General features: G+C 40.8%; 1 protein-coding gene across 4 annotated transcripts in view; it reads right to left on the bottom strand.

Annotated features, from left to right (window-relative positions):
• Nucleotides 1–17,857, bottom strand: part of clmpb (CXADR like membrane protein b) — a 221,816-nt gene that overhangs the window by 62,366 nt on the left and 141,593 nt on the right. For 3 of the 4 annotated variants that reach the window (XM_088078690.1, XM_042486125.2, XM_088078689.1), the window contains exon 4: nt 15,111–15,631. The exons of the other annotated variant lie outside the window; for it this stretch is intronic. In XM_088078690.1, the coding sequence (XP_087934816.1) occupies nt 15,111–15,294 (184 nt within the window). In that variant the 5' untranslated portion in view covers nt 15,295–15,631. The remainder of the gene's footprint in view (nt 1–15,110; nt 15,632–17,857) is intronic. 4 annotated transcript variants of the gene reach the window in all.

Genomic DNA, 17,857 nt, shown 5'->3' with positions numbered 1-17,857 from the left:
CTGCGCTTGTAGTGTTTTTCCCGCTGCACAATACACAGTGGTGTATGGCTATGATTACTTGTAGTCAAGCCACGGCTGGGAGTGGATGGCAGCTACAGTCTAAAAATTAGGATTAATGACCATGCTGGTCACTCTAGTGAAACATCATTCATACTTCTATTGTGTTCCAATGCCATCTAGGCAAACATTGGCAATACTGAGAACATTTGGGGTCTGCAAAAAAAAAAAAAAAAAACAGAACAGAAAAAATTGTTTTTCTGCTTTACGGTCAAGAATAATGCTGTACACTGTGACAGATGTGATAAATAAACAATAAGTGGGATTACTTGAGCTGAACTGCAGGTAAAGTTAAACATAAATCCACATGTAAAATAATAAAGTGTAGCATTCAGATGACAATGTGTGAATTAATACAGCGCACAGGGCAAGTTAAACGTCTGATCTTCCTTATCACCTATAGCCACCACTCTCGCATTCGTGAGATCAACTGCAGATGGTGATTATATATGCAGTCGGTCTGTCTGAGAAGAGGACAATAAAGAGCTGGGATGAAATAAGGGAAATGTCAGAAGGGGCGGTGCTCTAACTAGGTCACAAGGAAATCACGCTTCAACAAAATAATCTTCATTTATAATCAAAAAAGTGCCATTGCCATCATAATATGATTTCCTTGAAGAACCCTGTGTGGCACAGTTTTAACATGACAAAAGGGCACTAACTTGCATGTCAATGAGACACTCTCCTGATGCACTTTGCAGGGGCAGCACAGGGGCAAGTGACAATACTATTGACATCGCTTCAGAAAAACTGCATCCAGGTCTATCTGTCTTCACAAGAGGGCTGTTAGCTTGAGCGAAAGGACAGTGACGGTATAAACCAAAGATTTGTCATATCATCTGTCCAGCGGTTGTAGCAACAGGAGTTATTAAACTGTGACTACAACACATTAATTCAAATACAACAAGAGCATAATCCTGTTGTCTTCGTGAGCAGGTCATTTCTCAATGAAATGCCATGATAAAAGCTCTGTCTAAGCAATATGAAGTTGAAGGATTAAGTCTGCATCGATATAAAGAAGACTACAAGTGTGTAATGGGGGTGCTTTCTGTTATTTGGTATATTATACAGCAAAAGGAATGTAACCTGTCGTGTCCAGTGTCAGTAATTTTAGCCGGCAGCAAACACACATGGTCAGTTTCCGGGGCAGCCCATTGCTAACTGTGCACTTTTCCTGGCGCCCTTGCCACTATGCATCTTTTGTGTCCTGTAACTGAAAACCGTCAGCTCTGTCATTCTCCAATCCTGCCACTTCAGAGGCATCCTTGTCTCACATCGAGCAGAGGCAATCTCTCAGTATTGATCTGGTCACACGGCGAAGGCAAATATGTTTAAGTGGATACTGAAAACTGCACAAGTGGGCTGAAACATGATACCAAAAGGAGCCATAGAGCACTTTGTTCTTTTTACTTTAACACTTTATACATACTACGTCTGCGCTGCTTAAGCACACCTGCTTACACAACCTCCTATGAATCTCCTCTGATAAGTCGTGGCAGCCACATACAGTAGAGGAAGCTTCAGAAGACAGGCATTGATTTCAAGCAAATCTGTCCGGACATCTCCTCTTTCTGCTTCGGTACACCTTTCCACAGCTAATGAGCAGCCGTCTTCATTCCCTGAAGTGAGACGTTCTTTTTTCATGCCTTGTGTCAGGAAACACTGGCGATTCATTACCAGGGAGGAGAGATGGAGGAGGGAAAAAAAAGAGTATGATGGTTAAGCCTGAGCTTTAAGACAGACAACTATGTCCCCTAATCCCTTCTGAGCAGCCATAAGCCTTCCGTTATCGCTCGTTAGAATTGTGCATCCCTTAAACACATTAACTTAGGCCCTAATGCTGGGCCCTTTTGTAGGACTCGGCAGCTGCTTGAAGCAGCCAGTCACTAGGCTAAGAGGGAAGAAACATGCTAATTGATGCCATTTAATTAGGTTACGTGTGTGTGGATTCTTTAATGGATGCAGAGTATCTGAATGTTTTACAGCAATCAATGTTATCCTGGAAAGCTCTTGAGGCAATTCCGTGCTATCCTTCAAATGTGTCAGAGAGGGATCATGATGACATCAGGCATGAACACACACAATGACAGCCTCTCAATCATGTATGCATGCATATAGTTGAGTATTCAGATCTTGGTGTTCCAGTTCCCAGCTCACAGGTGAAAAAGAGAACCTTGCTACTCTCATAGGTCTTGTGGGACTAGGATCAGAACTACATCCCCACTCCACTCCACTCTACTCTAAAGTAAATCTCCAAGCCACAGTGTACACCACTCTTGACACTGGCCTTCAGTGGCCAAACATTCTCTCAGTCTGTCGACCAGCAGGAGTTCTTTTAGCTGCATGAATAACTTATAACATAAAAGAAACATGGTAAATACTTGAGTCAACCAAACACAGAGCTGAAACATGAAACAGGCAGCAATGACGTATATTCACTGTCTAAATATGATTTAGAATAAAACAACTTTTAGGGATCAGAATATGGATTTTACACAGTCAATACTGATAATGAAAGTTACGATATTGTAACCCTGGTGCTATTAGCACAGATAGAGCCCAAGTATGCATTTCGCACACATCCGGCCAGTCAGGACGTGTCTGACCGAAAGTGTGCAGACCCCCCCAGTATATAGGGAGGCGGATTCCCTCTGGGTAGAGGGCTCCACCTGTGCAATAAAACTAGGGTAACAATATTTTGTTGTTTTCCTCTGAAACGGGGAAAGATGTCCACTCTGTCAATGACATATTTGGCTCTCTAGTCAGTGTGCTGTGCTTGTTCTTCTTTTCTATATTTATTGGCGCCTCCAAACCAACTTGAAAGGCGTTCTGCCACCTACTGTACTGGGGTGTGTAGATACTGCTCTTGTTAAGTCAATAAAAGCAATCTGGCTTCATATTATTGACTATAATTTAACTGTCTGAATAATACGTAATAGCACAAATTTTCTAGTAACAGTTGATAGTTATTGGACCTATATATTGTATATCTTGCATCCCTATTAACATTATTCCTTTGCTTCAAATAAGTAACCTCTCTGAGATGTGTGAGTTTTCTGAAGCATTAACAAATGATACCAGGTGAAAAAAAAAACAGTTTTATCTCTATGTACTGCTGTGTTATCCCAAAATGATGTGCGAGCAGTTGTGTCCATGTTTCACAGTTGCCGCCCACCATGGCCTCACAATAGCTTACAAGTAGAGCACAAACATCATTTTAATTCAGTGTTATTCTTCCATTTCCATTTGCTGCGAGTCAGTGCACACGGATAAATGCGACCTGATGCTGCCTGTGATCCCCAGCCGTGCCAAGGGTCGCACTGACAGGGGAGGACCACTGTGACTGGGCGGCAGCTACAACAGAGCAGGGCTTGTTATGTATTCTGACTGCAGCACGGCTTAGATGCTTGGTGTTTGCTGAGACAGCAGATGACTTGCCTTGCTCTCTCTGCCCCTTGCTCAACCAATGCAGGATAGACTTAATTGCCTCATTAGCAAAAGGGCCGGCAAGGAGTCGGCCTCTTCCACATTGTTCAATGTCAAGAGTGCAACCGAGAGGAAAGGTTAATAGAGTAAACAGCATCTCCCTCTCCTAAATGGAAAAACTGTTTGTTTTTGAGTATGATGGGTCAGTGGCCAAAAGCTTCATTTCACTCCGCAGTGACAGAATTATGCATGTAATTTCATCTTATCTGCACAGTGCATATTCTGACCTTCATTATTCCTAATTTCAGAGTATAACACAGCTTGCTGTTGCTGTGTGGTAACTCCCAAAGCTGTCTTCTTTTAAGCTTGGACCCGTTTCGAAAGCACAGTCGTCATGCCAACTTTAATTATTTTAAGAGCTCAAATTTGCAATCTCTGCGATTTCCTCCTCTACAGCGTCTTTGGACCCCAGACAGCAAATCAAGCCAAATGCTAACACTCTTGATTTCCCTCTTGAAGAAAGACACACAAAATAAAAATTATGTCTGCTGCTGAGAAAAGATGAGGGGTCCAAAAAAGACTCATGTTTAATAATTTTGAGAGAGACATAAAACTTAGCTCTGCTTTTCACTCAATACTGCACCGTTCACACGCTGAGGAGCATCGCCACCCGCATCCAGAAACCATAATAAGACAATTTCATTCAAAGTGTGACAGTTTGGACAACAACGGCAAACCATGACAGGCATCTTGAACGCAGTCCTAAGCCTCTGTCTGTCTCTTCACTGGAGATGCGATGATCTGTAAGTTGGGTCTGACAAGCCGCATGATGGGCCACGCTAAGCAAGTGTGCACTGAACAGAAAAGCAGAAGAGGATGAAAACAAATGGAGGAAACACGCCATTATCTTCTCTGAATGAGCTGCGAGTTATGATTGGAAAGTTGTTGGCATCATTTCACTAGTCTCGGAGGTACACTCCATTACTGTTGCGAGTGTACACAAAAGCAGGAGCACCACTAACCTACAGCTGCAGAGAGGGCTTGCAGTAACAAGCACAAACACACTCCATGTTCACTTTATGTCCATGCTAAGCCAGTGTTGCCCCCCTTATCTATGATGTAGCAGGATCAAGGACAAATGTAATTTCCTTTTTTTAAACCTTGCTTAAAAAATGACTAATTAATCTACCTTCTTATCATGAAGAAAACAAGCCCAATGTTGGATAAGCACCACATAAAAGGATATAAACCTAACATGTGACTGTAGATACTTCAGGCTGTACATTATACCACCCTTATTGCTGGGCACATTATGACTGGGCCTACATTAGAAAATATACAGCTACACATCTGCACGGGCAGTATAGCGTAAAGGCTCCATTTCATCAACAAGTCAAGTCTAACGAGTCGGAAAAAACAAAGGTGGTGGTGCCATCTGCTCTGAACCACTTTGCCGGGAAAACGGGGGGGGGCTTTTTCAGCACTGCAAATATAAACTGTACTCTGACCAGCTCCTGAATAGGCACTTCTCCACCTTTCACCCTGATAAAGGGCCCTTGGCTCTATTATGAAAAACTGAGGGGAGAGCTGTTCTGCAATCAGTGACATTACATACTTAATTTGTGGACAACTTAGCAAGTGATCAATGATATTCAGTTTACATTGTTTTCTCTGTGCTATGACAGACCAAGTGGCTGGCACTGTGGTTGGATAATTAAACCATCCATCACACAACATCCACTGCAAGAGACCAGGACTGGCAACCCAAGACTGGGCCTTAGTTACTGCACATTACAGTTCCTACTGACTGAGGTAAGGTTTTGATGACCAAGGGTTTCATCCCTATATAGAAATTAATCAGCAGAATTGCATATTTCACACAGCTTTAAAGGTCATTCCCAAAGTTTTGTTACAGTCAATAAAAAGATCAAGCTCACAATTTAAAGCTGCATGATCGATCTTTTTAGTCTCCAGCCAAAATAAAATTCTTTGTATAGATCTAAATTGGACAGATGGCTGAGTCCTGATTTCGGCTATCATGCACTTAGAGGGGACAGACTCCTCCAGATGGTGTTCAGGTCTTGTGCAGGTAACCGCTTTGTCTTCCGCCACTCTAATCAATGGCCACCAAATTCCCTCCCTTCCAAACACCATCCATCTTTAAGTGTTTCCAGGCTGCGTGGTGACGACCAAAAGCGGCTGAAGATAAATGTTTAAAGGGCAGAAGGGCCTCTGCTGATTAAAGCCCCTGACGCTTTCGGGAAGACTGGCAAGCAAAAGAGGAAATGGAGTGAGACAATGGAGCACACGGGTTCAAAACACCTAATGGAGTGTCCTGCTTGCTGGGCTAATAAACTGCTTCAAATTGAAAGGAACAGCAGGCGTCTAAATAGAGCGATGTGGAACATTTGCTCCTGTTCATTCAGTCAGCTCCCAATTGGAAAAGCCAGAGAGGGAAAAAAAAACACTTGCCTTGGTTGCCATTGTTTGGTGTAGCACAAGTTGCTTTTGTTCATCTGCAATCAATGCGGGGGGATTGAGTTAGAGCTGAGTGCCATGTTGAGCGGAAGAAAAGTCGATGTTTTGTGCATCGGCACCAAAGTGGAATAAATAAAATAAATGCAGTTTCAGAATTCTTTCTGTCTGCATGAAAAATCTTTTGCTTTAAAGGATATTTTGCCAATTTTAAACCAGCAAACAATGCGTAGTATGTTTAAATGAAACTGTGGTAAACTTCACTCTAACCAGTCACTAGATAATATGTTTCCCCTACATGCTGTAGTTCCGCATTTTCGTATTGCCTGCCACACTGGACACAAAGAGTATAAAAATGGACCAAAAGTCAGACCCCCGTCTCTTTCTCACAAAGTCGGACTGAAATCCAATCCAACGGTAAAAATAGGCAGCGCTGAATTATGTTATTACACTGCCTATTTCTCCCCCCAAAGTTTTTTTTTAGAAACACATTTTAGTGCCGTGTTCAACTCGAGCGAGACTTTTGAAAGTAGGAATTGGGCACCATACTGCTTCCTGCACAGTGAATTTGGAGGCCAAAAAACAGTAACACTTAGCAGTGCTGCTCAAACATAAACCAAGACTGTTACTGCGTTGCATGTTTCTCACCTCAAATGTTTTCAGAAACATGTTTTGGCGTACAGTTTAACTGTAATACGAGACTGTGTCTTGCTGGCCGGTCACCATTGTACAAGTTTGAATAACCTCACTCAACAGCTCAAGTGTTTATTGGTCGGGTGTCACGCAGTGCATTCTGGTAGTTGTAGGTTTCCTAACTCTTGGGCGTCCTTTCTTTGTTTTCTCTGGTCAAGTAGCACCAGTTTCAAAAGTATTTGCGTCTCTCCACTGCATAGACAGCCCAGTTTTATTAGAAGGCCATCTTTCCAGCAGTGAGAAACTTCTTTAATAGGTATTCCAAGGACACCAAGTGGTCTGGCTGTGAGCTTTATTCTCTTGCTGATTCTCATCGCAGCAGCTTGACGCTGTTTGAATGTCCAAGTTGATATTTGGACATGATAATCAATAATCACAGTGTGAGATGAGACACTGCACAGGTTGGGATCTGACAGGTTCACCCCATGACCAATTAAAGTGCTGAGCGGCCAGTAAGGAATGATCAATTATTGGCACTATGTTAGCCACTGAAAATGTCAAGCAAACGTTTGTCCAGCAGTAAAAAACTGCTCAATCACTGCCAGCTGAGTAAAGAGAAAGATTTCATATCATCTTGACTTGATGTGTAAGAAGCATGATCAGTCTTGGTCAGCATGTTAACAGGACTCCAGGTGACAGAGGAAATCTTTCAAGACAGATATGACCGCTACTGTAACACAACCACTGTCACCCCTGTGCTGCTTCATTGGGTGTAAATGTTTTATCAAGAGTTTGCTTTTTCTTCCTTTGTGCCATTGATGTAAGCGCTATGCTAAGCCGCTTGAAAGTGAAAGACACCTCAGCAATAGGGATTTTGGTTTTTGAGCTGTTTATTTTCCTTCACAGTTGGATCGCACAGCTGCACAAAAAAACAGAGATATACCTGGTTTCAGAGACAGAGAACATAGATCAAAAGCATGTTCTGCTTAGAGAAGACAAGCATGCCAGCTTTATTCCACACTGCCAGTTTTCACTAAGGCAGAGAGCACTTGAAAGCACCACAACAGGGCTGGGAGCTCTGCGATGATAGCATCTCAGCCCCTACTGCTGATAAACAAATCATTTTAAATGGTATTTTTGTAAGATGTATGAATTTTGATCACCTTTGCTCTTGCAGCTGAAGAGCACTCGATCGGTGATGGATGGAATCCTATTTCCAGCAATGTCAATAGCTGCAAAGAATTAATATCAGGACAGACCTTTAGCGGGTTGAATCAATGGGAGACAATTCCATGCTCCACCTCGCCGACAGCATCAGCGTTTATCTCACCGTTTTGCTCACTCTTTGATCTCCTCACTGCTTACATAAAACAATCATAGACCTTGATTCAAATTTTTATGCACACAAGCTGCAAAGCAATTCACATTTTCTAAGAAAATAGGAAGCTGTAATTGCTCTTGCTCCATTGACTTTCATGGTTATTCACGATTGCAAATAAGGCAGAAATCCTCCCTTTGGAGAAAATAGCCATGGTTGTAGAGATAACAGGAAACTAGGGGCTAATGCAACATCACAACTAACCAAGATTGTCAAATTTTTCTCATTTTAGTATTGGGCAGCTGATCTTAATTTATTCTTCCTTGTCATGTTACTGTTTTTTTGCATCAATTAAGATTAGTTATTATGGATTGGGGCTCCATATTTAGGCATTATATGGTCATATGAGATAAACGTACATGTTAATGACATAGTTAACTGAATCCATTTCTGCTCAGGTCAATTATGGAAAGATCCAGAGGCAGTGGGGTCAAGCAATTCTAGAGGTCAAGGGTCATTTGTCAGGGTGATTATCATAGCTGCGTGTAGTTGCATTATAACAGATCAAAATTAGCCTTGATACACCTCAGTGGCAACTTTTTTGTGCTTATCATTTAGAATTTGTCTCATTACATAAAATAAAAAAAATGCTGAATTAGACTGGATGCTGTGGGGCGCCTGGTGGCTTAGTGGATAGAGTGGCGCCCCGTGTACAGAGGCTGTGTCCTCGCCGCAATGGTCGCAGGTTCGAGTTCGGCCTCGGCCCTTTGCTGCATGTCTCCTTCTCTCTCTCTCTCCCCCTTTCACGCTCACACTGTCCCGTCAATTAAAGGCAATAAAAGCCAAAAATAAATCTAGATTGGATGCTGTAACAAATATGAATTTGATTAATTAACAAATATCCATCGTCAACATTTTCCCAGAGCCCATAATCACTTCTTTAAATAGTCTGACTGATAGTTTTTTGTCTGTCTAACGGTCTATTACAAATAGTTTTACTCACAACAGTACAAACAGAAGCAAAAATCCTCACAATTGAGAACCTGAACACAGAATTTTCAGCATTTCTGATTTCTGGACAAATAAATTCATCATCTAATTGTTAAAACACTAAACTATAATGTAGTAAATCTCCGGAGATAACTGTGGACATAAGTATTCTCCAACCCATGTCTTGACTATTGCAAAACTTAGTTAAGCATTTTGGGAAATTTGCTTTCTCCCTGTCTTGCTGGGAGTTAGATTCAAACATAGATCCCATTCTCTTATTGTAGCAATGCTTCATTTTTTTGTTATGAAAAAGCTGATTCCATAGCAAGTTAACTAAGGTAATCCACAGCACCATCCAACAGAAAACCGGCCAACTACAACGCTTCTCATCTCCATTCTCTCCTTCAGTGCTCACCGGTGAAAGTGAAAGTCAACTCCAGATTCACTGTCAGTTTGGAATGACCTTTGCCCACTTGGCATTTCACCTCATTATGTTTATATTATTTTATGCTGTGTCTGCAATTTTTGTAGTTTTCTTTTGGATGTGTGCTGCTACTACCAGGTCACTTCCTTTCCATTAAGTCCCGACTTCACCTGCACATTGTTATTGGTTGGGGGGGGGCTTCACACCACTACCCAAAAGTTGCCGCCCAGAAATGTCATAATAAAGCAACAGGCAGAGGGCACACTGTTCTACTGGGTTACAAGTGATGATTAAGAGGAATTACTTTTGAGTATGAGTCTAAAAACTACAATGATTAGCTTAGCTTTGGATAAAGACTGGAAACAGGTGGAAAAGCTAACTTGGCTCTTTCCCCAGCCCACAGGAACAGCCCCAGGCTTTGAAGCCAATTTTGGTATTGACCAATGAGTGTAATTACAACATCACGTGATGCTATGTGGCCCAAAAACACTTCTTCCACAGACTTAAATTTTGAAAAACACGTCCGTAATTCAGCAGAAATTTTTTTTTGAGCTTTGAAAACCCTGCAAAGTGACTTTTTTCACTATCGGGATTTGATTCATTCAGTCCAATAACATTTTGAGCGTCTAGAGTAGTTGCAGGATTAAACCATCTTATCCTGATTCAAATTAGCAGGAAGTTAGCTGCACAGCCCACTCAGCTGCACTCAGCCATCGTTAGTCTCTAGTACGCATGCTCCACACTCAAGATCCAGGTAATTTCATACCGCAGAAATGGAGAATTTTTGTGCCACTGAGTACCGAGGACCCTGCCTTGAATGCGATATCCAGATCTCTTAAAACATCCATGCTCTATCCAAGGGCTATGCAATGTACTTACTAACACTTCTAAAGCTAGCTAATTAACTTGTTTCATCTTGTTTGTTTGTTTTGCAAAAACAAAAACAAAAAAAAACTAATTACAGGGTGTGTGGTATGCCTATCAATCTTCTCATCTAACTCTCAGCAGGGAGTAAGTACTGTAAGTGTTTTTCTTAAAATCACAAACTACAAATAATATTTTTCCCTTCTCATGTCAATGTTATCTTCCTGACCACATTTTATGTTCTGATCATTAAAATGACCCCATGGTTTACCTATGCAGGTAGTTGTCATATGTTTGTGTACCACTTTATCTGCACAAAATGTCTGTTATTTTCTGTGTAGGGCTGTATAGTGTAGTGTACTGGCATGTGCATACTGTGCATGTGGCTCCAGTTAATGTGAATGTGAGCCTCTCCCGAACATCTGTCAAAGATTAGCAGTAAAGTGAAATAGGCAGTTCCTGTTCATACGTTCCAAAATAATCTGGCAGTAATTTTCCCAGTGAAGGATGAAAAGGGGGAGGGTTTATAGGTCAGAAACACTACACAAACCCAGCTCTGTCAAGGCATGTGTCTTGTGTTTTACAAGATGCAACTGCCAAAAGGCTTGGACAGCTTGGAAATGATGGGTGTGGCAGAAACACACCAGGAGAAAGATGAAGGAACTGTCACATGTAGAAAAACTGTAGAGACATCAGACAAATTCAAGTTCATTCCACCAGCGTGACCTTTATTTTTTCCATTTCAGATGTCTTTGGCTGCTATAAAAATCAACCTGCCTAGCCCCTCAAGTAGTAGGAATAAAAGCACTTACAGTACAAAGCAGGTACACTTTCACCTACAAACACTCTTGTTGGAAGCATGGCATCCAGCTTGCTGCAACAGAATAGAAAGACCGTCTGACTAAAAGCACTAAAATCAATGAAACATGAAGAATCCCTTAGGTAGAAAAAAAAAGGATGGTTTGTTATTCAGGGAAGCATGCTGTCATTCAAAGGCCGTACACATCAGGGGGAAAGTGCTTGGAAGGCAAATTAGTGTTTGTTAATGATATGGGTCAATTGTTCAGAGGACGGCTGGACTTCTGTACTCATCTGTAGGTCTCTTCAATCACCCTTGGTGGAGGTTTTGTATTCCGCAGTGCTCTGTCCTTGCTGAGCCATTGAGATTTGCCACTTTGAGTAATAAAATCCCCTCTTGACGGAAATCTGTTTACACTTTGTTCTGCATGTCAAATCGCTGACATTGTAGGTGGAAGGGAAGTCATTTAACTATCTGAAGCAATGCACTGCCAGCTATTTGCTATTCTTCCCTCAACAGCTGCATCTTTATACTGTACTGTACAGCTTGAATGCAATTTCTGCTGGATACTGATCCCTGCATTGTGCCTTCGCTCAGTCTGTGAGTGAACGTGCCGCAAGTGTTGATACCTCTGCGTCATCAAATAAACCCCTGTAAATGAATTGTATCACCCAGTTGAAGTCATTTAAATGTCTACGCTTCTACAATGCGAGATGAAGGTTAACTCAAAGCAACATACCTAACCGACAAATGCTTTAGATATCATACTGTGTTCAAGATCTGCCAAATACATCACATGCTCCCAAAAAACAAACAAAGCCGAGAGTGTACATACGGAATGCTACGCAGTAAAGAATAATACGCATCAAAAGGAGATCAAAACCAAGCCTTAATGTATGGTAACTAAATGTCAAATATCGAAATGTCTCTGGGTTTGTAGGAATGTCAGAAGTCTGTGGCTGGGTGTGTGTGGGAGTGTGTGATTCAGGCGCAAACACATCAAGATGTCACTTCATAACCTCTGGCTCAGGAGGCTCCTGTCATCTTCACATTTCAGAGATCCTCTGCCTACCCGGCAGACATGCTAAATATAGAATGGGGACAGAATTTCTGTTTGGAGCCACTGCTCTCTTTATCTACATCTAACACTAGCAGGCGTGCACAGGCACTGCCATCTTCTCATTGTCATACACATACGTGTGCATGCATGTAGACACACAAGCATCACACAGAAAAGACCCTATTGTATACTGCCTTATAGATTGATGATCAAACGAGCATAAGGCTTCACCGGGCGGGGGTGAGGACGTTCGGATCGCGTATAAAAGCTGCTCGTTCTTTCCAATTACATTTCTGTCAAGTGACTTACACTGTGTTATTACTTCTTGGACAGTCATTTTCAAATCCCCTCATTCAGAATCATTTAATCCTGGCACAAGGACAGATAGGCAATCCATCACTAGTCTCCTTTACCTGCTGAATCCACCACACTCTTACTCAGTTACTCAATTTGACCTTGTTCTGTTTCTTACTTTGGATCGGCCGAGTCGCAGGGGGAAGCTACAGAACTCTGGGGCAATTAATTGTGCTACTTATCTGTAATGTGAACGGTGGATATTACATCTCCAACAGATATTAAATTAAGGATGTCTCAGGACTTGCGAGGCCACGGCCACATAAAAAGGAAATGAGCCCCTATTAATGACTATTGATTCTTTTATAATAAAACAGCCACTTCTTCTCTTTACTTGGCCTCGGTGTTGATTTTGAATTAATACAGGCTCTAACTTTAGGAAAAATGTCCTTCAGAGCAGCACGGCGGAGCAGACTAGCTTGAAAAGCTACATATCTCCCTGGTCAGGGAAAAACGCTCTTTTGGCTGACTGGCGGATATTTTGTTCTCACATGAGAGACACATGATCAAGGACGCTGTACTGCACTGTACTGGACGTCCACCCTAATGATATCATTTTCAGCTGCACAAATTGTTTTATATAGACATATCTTGTGACATGACAGGGGAAGGAGAAAATACCTCACCATGGCAACAACAAGCCATTTAATGCTCTAGGCACCAGCTGATGGTTATTTTAAGAAAAGTGCACCATTATTACTTTTACTAGGGAATAACACTCCAAAATTAGGCTTAATTTTGGTGATGGAAAAACACCATAGCCATTTCAGAGGGGTTTCTTGACTTCCGACCTCAAGATATCTGAATGAAAATGGGTTCTATTGGCACATATAAGTCTCCCTTTTACAGACATGCCCAAATAAATGCTGGTCCCATCCCATCCAGTTTTTTTTTTTTTGCTGTCATTTGATTTTTATTTATTTATTTTTTATAAATCCTGTGATTAATCACGATTAAAAAAAAAAGAAGAATTGTTTGAAAGCCCGAGTTTTATCATCATCTTCTTCAAAATACCATTCAGATCATCTACATTTTTAGCTTGAATCACATCATTACCTAATACCGCCATGCTGATGACTGAAACCACTTAACGGGTCGGTATGCAGTGTCCACTGCCGAGTCAGCTCCTTTAGTTAAAGGGCAGGATCAGTGGCCATCACCACTAAGCACATATTGTGGATTCACTGGTTGACCAGTGTGAGCCTTAACGAGTCGGCATGTATGCTGGTCCATTTTCTTCACCGCTTATTTTAGGGTCACAGGAAGACTAGAGCCTTTCCCAGAATGCATTGAGAAAGGGGCAGGGTACTCTCCTGAGAGGTCAGCGCAATACATTACTAACTGAATAATGGGAGCCAGAGATAACAAACTCTTTAGGCATTTGCAAGCCTACAACACAATCCACATCCAGCAAGTAAACAACACCAGCTGTATGTCTAAAGTAATAAAATATGAAACACAAATGATCTTCTGATTTCTCTCCAGACTGAAACAACACGATCAGCAAGCATCACACAGACCAGAGCACGACTTCTGGACTCAACCCAAAGCAGACGAGCCACCAGCACTCGGGTGCATTATTCCTATACGGCCACTCGCAACCAGTCTTTAACTCAGAGGTTTCCAAACTTTTTCATTCCAAGCATCCCTATTCAGACTCTACACTCCCCTTTGGAAAACACTGGTTTATACCCAGCTGGGGAAATTTCACTGCAGGTGATGAGACAGCAGGGAGGAGTGTGAAAGCTCTTACTGGAAGTCATTTTTACACACTGTCTCACAGTGCTACACTAACTTCCAGTCAGTGAAGTCACAGTGGATTTAAACAATTGCTCATTAAAGCTGTGGACCTGGAGTCTCCTGCAGGCCCTCAGTACATTACTCTAATATAGTAGTCATAAAAACTGTATGGAAATGGTATCAGCTGCAGTGGTGATGACATAAACAGTCAAGATTTGCACAGAAGGCTTCATTTGCGATAAAAAACAAACATATAAAACCCTAACATTTTTAAGCTCTATTTCAAACAAACAAACAAAAATATGTAGCCACACAACTGAACATTCTTAATTCTCAAAATGATAATCTTGACTCTTAAAAATGGGCCAAACAGTAAGAAATATTGAAATTATCGACCCTTTTGGGATGTTTGTCGCAATATGTGCTATATTTGGAATTTTCTGCCTTTGTAAAAAAACAAAAAACAAAAAAATAACCAAAAACAATTTAAAAGCATTTTATTCATCTGCAGCAGAGCGCTTTTTGAAGAATTAGTGCCAACAGATGCACCTAAAGGGTCAATAAATCTGGATAGCAGATTTAAAGGGAGGGGTCAGGTGAACTTTTATCCCCTTAAATTTTCCCCCTTTTTGGGAGCTCCTACAGTAGAGCAGCCGAGGGTTTGGAAATCGAGGTTGACTCGTGCGTCTTCATTTTTCGAATATGTAAATATAAACAGCAAAACATATTCGCATAACAAAGTGCGAGGGTGACTTTACGAAAACAATGCATTAAAAAAAGATAAATATATTCTGACATCATTCTAAATCGAGGCTGGGGGACGTGTTAAATAAAACCAAAAAATGTATATGAAAAAAAATTATTGCAACACAATCGCGACAGACATCAATGTCTACACCGTCAGACGATCCACGCTCCGCTGCTTTGTGAATTAATTAATTGTATTTTAAAGGAATGGGAAGTGACTTACCCAGAAACAAAGAGCGAAATATTGCAGACATCACGGCTGGAAATCCCATATGACACGGAGCTGGAAACAATGCGCTCAGACTGCCTTCACATTCATTCGGCTGACCTAAGTGCGGGCACAACGACGCGGCACCATCAGCGAATACGGGAGCGAAATCAGAGATAAATAAATCTTCATTGAGCATATGAGTCCAAGGACATCATATGTTGCACACGCCCGACATATCTAAGCCTCCCAAGAAGAAGAAGAAACGTGGCTCTTTCTCTTCATCGTCATTTTCATCGCAGGGCTACTTGGCGTCAAATCAAAGTTCCCTGGCTGTCTGGCTCTGGCGTGGGACGTGTTGTCTCAGGGTCCCCTCTGTCCCCTCCTCAGCAGTCTCTCCTCCTTTACTCCTCCGCTGCACAAAATGCCAGAGAGGAGGAGGAGGAGGAGGAGGAGGGCGAATAGGTGGATGATGAGGGGATGCTGAAGGATGGAGACCTCTAGAGTCTGAAGTTCTCTTACACAGCCCGAGCATCCTGCAACAAACACCGAAAGGCGTGTTAAGAGGATGTCCTCTTGTTAAGTGTTGCAGGCACGCCAGAGCAGATTTCTTTGATATGATAGAGTTAATTTTGCCTTTGATGGAAATCTTATTATGAGAGAATAATAGTCACATATTTAAGAACTGCATGTGGGGTTTATAATGAGTCATAGGGGACTATTTTCTCTTAAATCTTGCCATAAAAGTACAATATTGGATAGGGAGAGAGTTGTGTTAAGGTACTCTGGGTTTTATCCATGTGAAGATGCATTCTTTGTATTCTATTCTGATCTCATTTTATTTTTATATGCAGGTTTTATTATGATGTTATGTCTTCTATGTCTTTTGATATGAAACACTTGGTGCATGTAATTTCTTTCTTGATAAGCATGTTGGGCTTACCGTTATTATTATTATTATTATTATTATTATTGTTATTATTATTATTATCACTTTGAAATTCAATGATATCACTAAAATATTGTTTTAAAATATGATACATAATTTGATATTGTTAAACAGTTGTCTTTTTACTTTTAATGTCTCAAATGTTTAGTCAATTAATAAATTAGTTGAATGACAATTAAGCAGCATTAAGCAGCACTATTTTTTCTATTTATTTTTATAATCAATTAATTGTTTAAAATCATATTTTAAGCAAAACTTGCAGAACTTTACAGTTTCAAAGGCTTAAGCTTTGCTGCTTTTTTTGTGAGATCCTAAGTGAGTATCTTTGGGTTTTAGACTGCTGGTCAGACAAAACAAGCGATGTTGTTGCTTCACATTGGGCAGAATATATAATTTAACTATAAGATAAGATAGAATTTTATTTATCCCGAGAAAACCTGCTGGGCAACAATTGCAATGCAAAGTTAGATGGGTGCAGACAGAGAGTGAACAATAAAGAAGGACTAAAATAAAATAGCAGAAAAAGCAAATGTATAGCAAATATATAATAGATAGTAAATAAAAACAATATGTAAACTAGATAAGAATTAGCTAACAGTAAGGTGCAATATATATATACACATACATACATACATTCCTGTACTTTCCCATGAATAGTGATGTATTTTATATTTTTGGTTTCATGTATGAGCTGTGAAAAAGTCAGCACTTTTTGCAATTACATCAGTGCCATTTTGACATTTTTTTTTTATAATTTTTGTTTATTTGTATTTGGTATCATATTGTAAATTTGATCTTTTTTTACAAAGTATTTTGAAATGCTTCTTCTAATCAGCGTCAGTTCACCAAACTAGATTTCTTCCAAGCTTTGCTGTAATTCAACTTCATTTACTGTGAGGTAATTGGCAGCTGATAAAGCTATGCTTTTATTTACAGTAGCTTCCCCAACACTATGGAAAGAGTATTACAGTTATTTATTTATTTGTTTATTATTAGTTTTTTAGGGTTTGGGTTGTCAGGCTAACCTGGTATGATTTTACACCAAGAAACAAGAAAAACATCATGTTTTAAATCCAAAAGCATGACATATTTTCACAGCTATTTATATTTTGCAGGCTGTGATGACGCATGTTTGTGATCAAAGGCATGTTAAACATCTGCTTTGAACCAGAAGGCATATTACTGCTTGCTTACTATTTTTTATTTGTCCAAACGCTTCTCAATCTTAGGATTATTCTATCAATCGTTTTACAACTGCCACATGAGATTTATCCCGTCGCTGGCTCTGGGTAAGATATTTTACAAGAGCAGCTAAGTTAGGTAAACAAACAGCAAAACAGGGTTACTGCTGCTGTCTGCTGATGGTTGAGACAAATTAATCCCCCCCTCTTCTGTGTCTCAACAATCTGCAGAAATAACAAAAGGATTTTCACTCGCCAGTGGCCCCTCTGCTCTCTCCCGCTCTCTCTTTCCCCCTCGAGTGGCCTGCTCTTCAGCACCAGCCCTCCTCCATTCCTTTCCGTTCCAATAACTAGATAGCTTGAAACAATGTCTCACATGCACAAGTACACACGCGCACACATACACTCTGTCTCACTGTTTTGTCTCCTTCTAAACACATGTACTATGCAGAGAACTTAGACACCCTAATTCCAGACGCTGCAACAGGCAGATGAAATACGACACAACGATGTGATGTCTTCAGTCTTGTGTTGGCTGGGTATTTTGTTCATATGACTCTCATCTTTTCTCTTTGCTTTGGTTGCTCTGTTTACCTTTGTATTTCCAGCTGAATGTAAAAAGGTCACAGTCT

Source organism: Plectropomus leopardus, chromosome 6 (genome assembly GCF_026936395.1).
Source record: "Plectropomus leopardus strain MGB_pleo_1.0 chromosome 6, ASM2693639v1, whole genome shotgun sequence".
Taxonomy (NCBI): domain Eukaryota; kingdom Metazoa; phylum Chordata; class Actinopteri; order Perciformes; family Serranidae; genus Plectropomus; species Plectropomus leopardus.
The sequence above is the reverse complement of the archived record's forward strand: the minus strand, read 5'-3'. Positions and strand labels throughout refer to the sequence as shown.